Source organism: Corticium candelabrum, chromosome 22 (genome assembly GCF_963422355.1).
Source record: "Corticium candelabrum chromosome 22, ooCorCand1.1, whole genome shotgun sequence".
NCBI classification, from domain to species: Eukaryota; Metazoa; Porifera; class Homoscleromorpha; order Homosclerophorida; family Plakinidae; genus Corticium; species Corticium candelabrum.
The window spans coordinates 3,496,747-3,505,499 of NC_085106.1; the positions used below are offsets into that span (position 1 = coordinate 3,496,747).

Consider the following 8,753-nt stretch of genomic DNA (forward strand, 5'->3'; position numbering starts at 1 on the left):
TGTGTGTGTGTGTGTGTGTGTGTGTGTGTGTGTGTGTGTGTGTGTGTGTGTGTGTGTGTGTGTGTGTGTGTGTGTGTGTGTGTGTGTGTGTGTGTGTGTGTGTGTGTGTGTGTGTGTGTGTGTGTGTGTGTGTGTGTGTGTGTGTGTGTGTGTGTGTGTGTGTGTGTGTGTGTGTGTGTGTGTGTGTGTGTGTGTGTGTGTGTGTGTGTGTGTGTGTGTGTGTGTGTGTGTGTGTGTGTGTGTGTGTGTGTGTGTGTGTGTGTGTGTGTGTGTGTGTGTGTGTGTGTGTGTGTGTGTGTGTGTGTGTGTGTGTGTGTGTGTGTGTGTGTGTGTGTGTGTGTGTGTGTGTGTGTGTGTGTGTGTGTGTGTGTGTGTGTGTGTGTGTGTGTGTGTGTGTGTGTGTGTGTGTGTGTGTGTGTGTGTGTGTGTGTGTGTGTGTGTGTGTGTGTGTGTGTGTGTGTGTGTGTGTGTGTGTGTGTGTGTGTGTGTGTGTGTGTGTGTGTGTGTGTGTGTGTGTGTGTGTGTGTGTGTGTGTGTGTGTGTGTGTGTGTGTGTGTGTGTGTGTGTGTGTGTGTGTGTGTGTGTGTGTGTGTGTGTGTGTGTGTGTGTGTGTGTGTGTGTGTGTGTGTGTGTGTGTGTGTGTGTGTGTGTGTGTGTGTGTGTGTGTGTGTGTGTGTGTGTGTGTGTGTGTGTGTGTGTGTGTGTGTGTGTGTGTGTGTGTGTGTGTGTGTGTGTGTGTGTGTGTGTGTGTGTGTGTGTGTGTGTGTGTGTGTGTGTGTGTGTGTGTGTGTGTGTGTGTGTGTGTGTGTGTGTGTGTGTGTGTGTGTGTGTGTGTGTGTGTGTGTGTGTGTGTGTGTGTGTGTGTGTGTGTGTGTGTGTGTGTGTGTGTGTGTGTGTGTGTGTGTGTGTGTGTGTGTGTGTGTGTGTGTGTGTGTGTGTGTGTGTGTGTGTGTGTGTGTGTGTGTGTGTGTGTGTGTGTGTGTGTGTGTGTGTGTGTGTGTGTGTGTGTGTGTGTGTGTGTGTGTGTGTGTGTGTGTGTGTGTGTGTGTGTGTGTGTGTGTGTGTGTGTGTGTGTGTGTGTGTGTGTGTGTGTGTGTGTGTGTGTGTGTGTGTGTGTGTGTGTGTGTGTGTGTGTGTGTGTGTGTGTGTGTGTGTGTGTGTGTGTGTGTGTGTGTGTGTGTGTGTGTGTACACGTGCAGGAGATGATGGCACATCTGCTGAGTTGCTGAAGTTGGGAGGAGGCGAAACCATCTGCTGGCTCACTTCACTGTTCAACTTCATCTGGAGCAGCGAGAGTATCCCCTCAGAATGGTTGAACCACCTCATTGTCCCTCTTCACAAGAAGGGAAGTCGTTCCGAGTGCGACAACTATAGAGGCATTGCCCTCTTGAGTATCCCCAGCAAGGTTTTTACTCTTGTTATATTGAACAGGATCAAACCCAGAGCGGAGGCCCTTCTGCGTGAGAAGAAGTGTGGTTTCCACAAGAGCAGAGGGTGCATCGACCAACTCTTTTCTCTCAGGGTGTTGATGGAAAAAGCCAGGGAGTACCATTGTCCTTTATACATCTGTTTTGTAGACCTCTATAAGGCCTACGATTCAATCAATAGAGCAGCTCTCTTGTCTGTTGTTCAGTATTGTTACCACTTGCCATCTAAGTTGCTCAAATCATTGAAGCATTGCACAGTAACACTTCTGCCGCTGTCAGGACCTATGGTAAAATCTCAGATCATTTCTCTGTATCTAGTGGTGTCAAACAGGGTTGTGTACTTCCTCCAACCTTATTCAATCTCTACTTTGACTCTGTGATTCGACTTGTCATTACTGATCACCAACCAGATGTAGGTGTGTGCTTGTCATATCTTCTGGATGCTGATCTGGTAGGAAACAGGAAGAAGCTTACATCAGAGGTGTCAGTGTCAGACCTTGAATATGCTGATGATATGGCATTGATATCTGATTCTTATGAAAGTCTATTTACCTTGCTGGAATCTCTGGATTCGTCTTGCCATCACATGGGGCTTACCATCAACTACAAGAAGACCAAGGTTCTAGCTGTCCTACCTGGAGCTGATGCCCACTCTCCATCTCTCATTTCTCTGCACCCTGATTGTGATTCCATTGAGGTGGTACCATCCTTTGAGTACCTTGGAAGTTATCTTTCTAACAATTGCACCTTGGATGTTGAGATATCAACACGGATCACCGAAGCATCTCAGTCATATGGGTCACTTAACCGCATTCTTTGGCACCAGAGGAAGATCAAGTCTACCACCAAACTGAACATCTTTGTCTCTGTAGTTCTTTCCACCCTCTTATATGGTCTGGAAACAGCAATACTTCTGGAGCCACAGATACACCGGTTACAGAGTTTTGTGATGAGAAGCCTCCGCTTCATCCTTGGAGTGTCCCTATGGGACGGGAAGAGAGACACCTCCATCAGAAAGATAGCCCATCTTCAAAGAATCTCCACCATGCTGACACAGAGACGTCTTCGGTTATTGGGTCACATCTTGCGCATGGATGAGTGTTGTCTAGCAAGGAAGCTTTTGGTGTGTGCATCACCCCAAGGTAGACGTTCAGTCGGAGGCCAGAGAATGAGATGGAACGATGTAGTACTGAGGGATTTGAGGAATTGCAATCTTGATGGGGTTTGGAGGATACTAGCAGAAGATAGGAATGAGTGGAGGAATCAGATCTGGGCTGCCACACAGGAAGTAAATTCAAGAAGGAAGAACAAGAGAAATACCACAAGGATGAGCAGAAACGTTGCCGTGAAGCAAGACAAACGACATCAGAGTTTGCTTTACACTGCAGCTTTGATGGTTGTGGTTTTACTGCTGTAAATCATGCCGGCCTTGTAAACCACCAGAGACGGAAACATGGTCAGTCCCTGACTAGTCAATGTCAGTACTGTCACCAAACATTTTGCCAACAAGGCCTCCACAACCACGAGCGTTTCTGCTGTCAGGGAACATCCACTCCTTCGATATAGTCAATGGTGAACTTGGCCTGCATTGTTTCTCATTGGAATGAACGCAGTGTGAAGTGTAGTGAAATGTGTGCATGCGTGCTTGCGTATGTGCGTGCGTATGTGTGTGTATGTGTGCGTGCGTGCATACGTGCATGTATGTGCATGTGTGAGTGTGTGTGTGTGTGTGTGTGTGTGTGTGTGTGTGTGTGTGTGTGTGTGTGTGTGTGGCCTTGTTTGTGTGTGTAACACTCTCATAGTAATATATTGTTGTTATTGGAGTGTGCAGACTTGTCATTTGAGACCACTGAAGCTTAAATATTAGGATTCAGTACTAAATACAGTCTTAGGAATTTAAACTTGAACTTGTTTAAAATGCTATCCAAAAACCAATTTTTATTGTATTTATTTATCAAAGGTTTGGTAAATATATTCAAAATTAAAGTGCAATTTGTATGTACTACTGATAAGATTAAAAACCCTCTTGTGCACACAAAACAGCTGAATGCTATGTGCAAGTATAATAGTATATGCATGTTTCTTGCACATGTTTATAATCTTAGTGTTCTCAACTCTGTATATGTGTTGTTACCCAGCTATTAATTAAAGAACAAAGAATTTGAGAAACAATCCGAAGTCCACTATCACGAGCTTATTCTTTGACCAAAATTTTAAAATTTCTTGTTTATGCATGCACATATTTATGCATATATATGCGCATATAATTTGGTCAGCTCAGGTAGTACTGTACTTGCATAGCTTTATGGCAATTTCTTTTAGTATGCAATGGAGAAGAACTATCTTCACATCTGGCCAAGACAAACATTCATGATGATTGCTCTGCCTAATCTGGTTATATGGGTGTGTTGATGAATAAGGATTTATGTATATTCTATATGTTTTGGCAGGATTCCACGTTCACGTGCACAATGTTCATGCCGTACGATATCTTTGGAACTATCAAAACGCAGGTTAGGCACATCGACTGTAATTAGACTAGGTGTTGTGAGTTGTATATGAATTTAGTAATGTTCTGGCAGGACGATGTATTGGCATTTTTTGAGCGTGAATTTCCTGATGCTATTTCATTGTTTGGAAGGTTTATGCTGTCTTCTGATCTAGTTATGTCTGTTGCAACTGAAACGTGAATTTAGGGATCGATTACTTGAAACCTACATGGTCAACCCAGTTGGGCCTTTGATTTCAATCAAAGTATGGTGGTTAGTACGTACTTGTATTGCTTTGCATTTGCTCACTGTGCTTTGCAGTGTTCTCCTTATCATGTGGAGGGGAGAGCAGTCATTATGGGGGATGCTGCTCATGCCATGGTGCCTTTCTATGGACAAGGCATGAATGCTGTAAGTGTACAGCACGGCTTTAGCACAATGTTTGTATTAGAATTCTATTTGTTTGTTATAATTGGACTATAGTCACAGTTGACAGCATCTGTGGTGTGAGGTCTAGTTTACTTGATGTTATAGTTAGACACCATGACATAATAAGTCAAGACAACAATATTTTGAATATTGAAATTGCATGTTTCTCACTTTTTAAGATTAGTACTAAAATGCTTTATTGTGTATATCATCAGGGTTTTGAGGATTGCACTATATTGCATGAACTGATTCATAAGCATGGTGGGAACTTGGATGCAGCACTTGCTGAGTACACAGAAACAAGAAACAAGGACACTGCCGCTATCTGTGATCTTGCTATGTATAACTACGTTGAGGTTGGAACATTGAATTTAACAACATTATTACGCTCTGACAGAAGGATCTGAATTTTAACTTAATCAGATGAGGTCTCTTGTTGCATCTCGATGGTTTCGTATTAAGAAGAAGATAGACAATTTTCTGAATTGGCTAATGCCGCAAACATTTACTCCACTTTATACCATGGTAAGTTATTTAACTTCTATGTTGTTTTTATTTTTCATTTGTACTGTATATGTACTCAGGTGACATTCACAAGTATTCCGTATGAAATGGCATATCGAAGATGGCAATGGCAGGACAAGGTTGTCAGTTTAATGTGTAATTAAATTGTATGTTTATTGATACTATATGATTAGAAGTACGTTGAGCTGCAAAGGCAGTATTTTGGTTTGTCATTAAGAAACTTAATTAAATCATAAGATATGTGTACACGATGCTATATGACCTATGCAACAAAATCTATAACTAATTTTAAATATTTAATAGGGTTCAGTAGATGACTTGACGACTTGATATATAACTTGTTGCTAGATGCTTGCTTCTGTCACCAAATTACTAGTAAGTGACACAACAACAGGTTGATATACCAATGACAATAGTGTCATATACTTGACGTCAGGTTCATTGGTTGGCTTCAAATTTGGAATTTGAAAAATATCCTATGTTACAGTACTCTTGTGGGCAATGAATGGGAGTCTTTTCGCCTTGTATGATGTACTGTACTACTGTATTTGATGTGTCAACAGCCAGGTATTGACTCGTATCTTCTGTACTAAAAGTTTGAGCCACACATGTCGTTTTGCTCATCTTTATCTTGACTCAAACATTTGGGCTACTTTGCTGCCAACGGTCAGTTTGTTACTAATATTTTTATCTCTTGGTGACAAACCATTTACAGTTGGACACTCCTGATTGTTTGTTTATGGTGGCACATGAGAGATAACACGATGCTATTAAGTCTGCTGATTTCTATCAATACATGTAAACCAAGTGTACTTGAGTGGAGTTATTAGCAGTTGTGTGTACATAGCTTGGATATTTTAGTGCAATTTATTAATGGTGGATAGCAGAGGGGATTTACGATTGAAGTGTGTGGATGAGGCAGTATATGTGGAAGCTGCCTCAGGGTTTGTAGCTAATATGTCAATCTGTGGATACTCACGTCTACATACAATTGGAAGCATTCTTTTGCATTATTGATTTCAATTCTATCTGTGTCTTGATATAGCTGTTTGGCAGTGATTTATATGAATTGTTTATCTAGATGATTTATCGAGGGTTGTGGTGTGCTGCTGTGACTGCACTTGTTGTGCCTATTGCTGTGATAGCTTATAATTGGACTGAAGATCACCCATGGAAAGCGCGGGCACTGAAATACTTTGTGACAAAGTCATTGCATCGATGATGGCTTAATTAATTAATCAGTTAGAAAATATTTCTGCAAGAAACATGATTGGCAGAAATCGAATCAATAATTGTTTATTAATCACATGTGATTGTAACTATTACTTCTCCAATTTATGTCGAACTTGGGTATGAAGTTGGCAGGGATATTTAGTGGTTGCCCACTCAGAGTGCATGTGTAAATGATATGTCACGTGCTTGTATCCGGGTAGTATCCGAGACACGAAGTAGTTCGACGGCACGGCAGCACAGTCACTCAGTGACCGCCGCAAGTCACTGTAGTCATCGAAGGGCACGAAAGACAAGAAGGTAATGCCTAGAAGACATTTATGTTGCGACTTGTCAACTTGCTCGCATTTTGCGATGATGGGTGTGGCGCTGTACGTCTAGTAAAGAGTGGTGTCAGGACGACGCGTGTTTAGCGTCTAGCATTGTAGGTGATTGTTGAAATCTGGACCGAAGAATGGCGCAGACCGTCCGTTTCTTCTAGAGTTAGATATGCAATGTTTACACAGTCTGGTAGGGCTGTTGTTTTGCATGCATGTAGGGTAAACGATGGGTTACTGTACTACAGTAAACTTTACTAGTGAACTAAAACGTGTAGGAGTTATTGACACGTGGTCCAGCGTAACACCGTGGCAAGTAATGATAGGTAGGCGGGATTCGAACAGCAACTGATACTGTACTGTACCAGTCGGAGCGGCGGCGTTGAGGTAGACTCGAGCCAGTCTCTCTCCCCGTCTTCGTCATTCCCCGGATAGTCAATCCTCGCCGTGGAGAGACTGGTTTCAGACCGCCTTCTTCCGGTGCAATTAAGTTTGAAGAGGTCATACCTTCTAACAGACAGGGTTACATAAACGGATCCTGGGATCCGTTTAGTGGTCGCTGCTTGTATCATAATATCGTGAATTGTTAGTAAGTGGTATCCAATTCTTCTACAGTGTAAATACGTATGCCGTGCCTGTTGAAAGGTGGTCAGAGATGTCTTTGGGCGGAGAGTACAAAGAAAGAAGACAAAGCACCAAGGAAACAGTGTCTACAAATATTTCGGCCTGAAAAGGAAGCGTGTGAACGACGACATAGCACACGACTCTTCTAGGAGACCGTGTTCTTCTGGCCTTCCTAGCACAAACATAAATGTAGTCGACCTCTTGGAGAAAATACAGCAGCAAACGGACGAGCTGGAAAGTGAGAGGCAACAGCGACTGAACCTGGAGAGACAACTTCGTGAATTAGCTATAATTAATAACCTATAGCTAGAGACGTCTAGATTATTTCTATAAACTTCCTACATGTACAGGCTGTCAGAGTTACGAAACATACCTGCTCTTTCACGATTTCTCAACGACTGAGGCATCCGGCTCGAGACCTCCGGGAAACAAAATAGGCAATTAGCGACAACTACCTAGATAATCTGCATGTCATTATGTGACCATGAAACCGTATCTACATGACGTAAAATTCCTGAGGGCGGTCTGAAACCAGTCTCTCCACGGCGAGGATTGACTATCCGGGGAATGACGAAGGCGGGGAGAGACTAGCTCGAGTCTAGCGTTGAGGAGCGTTCTAGGGAATTTGGCACCTCATGCAATACTACTCCAGGCAGGAAATCTTGTCGCTGTACTGCAGCAAGTATGTGTGTATAGACATACAGAGGTCTGAAACTGGACTGCATGTACACTGGGTCTCTCTAGAGTATAGTGCTAGCTAAAGCCGTACGTGGAGTTACGATCAAGTTTCGAGGAGTGCTGTTACAATTTTGCGTTTTTAGCTTGTTGTGCTAGAGTACGTTGTCTTCTCACACCAGACATCCCCTCCCTAGACTCCTATAATCAGATAATAAAACAAACGTTGTCGTACTGGTTAGCCTCGCAAGCCAGGCTCTTCAGCGAAGTCGCTGAGCTAAACGCACGTGAATCACGCGAGGAGGAGCTTTTGCCGGAATTGCTCCAGCGCGAGAAGAGTCTGGTCGCTTTTGAGATTTCATAGCTTGGATAAGGCTAATTCGATTTCCTAGAGAGCTCGTTAATTAATGTAATTGCGTTTGGTACATGAAGTGCAGACAAGCCCTCCGCGGAGAGCTCTTGAAAGCCAGTGAAGCTGTTGATGGACAAAGTGCTGGTGAATAATGAGCCCAGGAATGGCCTACATGGGACTGGTCCGGTGAACCTACACTCTCCAGCAACGTTTCTTTTTACTGAACTCATCTGCAGGTTTGAAACCGACGTAGCAGTGTTCACACCACTCTTGTGCGTCTACTCTGACATCTAGTCTTTGGGGGAAATGGTGTGAGAACTGCCGACCCTGTTTCACTCAACGGTTTATCACAGCAATGGCATACAGCTTGTTGACCTCTCCAGACGGGAACGGAGTTCACGCCATGATCAGATGGCGTGTATTGCCAACGCAGTCTATCTATCGATCTGAAATGAACGTTTGACGATACTTTCGACCTAGCAAGCACCCCAGATCCGGTTTCATAGCTTGGATAAGGCTAATTCGATGTAATGACGCGGCGTCGCTTCACGCACTGGGTTGTTTTGCGCGAAGTACGTAGTTGACATCATCATTCGCTTCTAGTACGTATATATACAGCTCAGCCATGTAATATTCTGCGGTGTCACTACTCCATTTCAGCATTCAGTTTCGCCAACAGTACACC

At 43.3% G+C, this 8,753-nt stretch overlaps 1 protein-coding gene across 1 annotated transcript in view; it reads left to right on the forward strand.

The window, feature by feature from the left end:
* Positions 1-6,232, forward strand: part of LOC134196984 (kynurenine 3-monooxygenase-like) — a 13,060-nt gene extending 6,828 nt beyond the window's left edge. Inside the window, exons 9-17 of the mRNA XM_062666211.1 lie at positions 3,750-3,821; positions 3,878-3,940; positions 4,010-4,068; positions 4,124-4,181; positions 4,238-4,327; positions 4,561-4,701; positions 4,769-4,870; positions 4,930-4,989; positions 5,952-6,232. Coding sequence (XP_062522195.1) covers positions 3,750-3,821; positions 3,878-3,940; positions 4,010-4,068; positions 4,124-4,181; positions 4,238-4,327; positions 4,561-4,701; positions 4,769-4,870; positions 4,930-4,989; positions 5,952-6,092 — 786 coding nt within the window. The 3' untranslated portion in view covers positions 6,093-6,232. The remainder of the gene's footprint in view (positions 1-3,749; positions 3,822-3,877; positions 3,941-4,009; positions 4,069-4,123; positions 4,182-4,237; positions 4,328-4,560; positions 4,702-4,768; positions 4,871-4,929; positions 4,990-5,951) is intronic.
* The last annotated feature ends 2,521 nt before the right edge of the window (positions 6,233-8,753 follow it).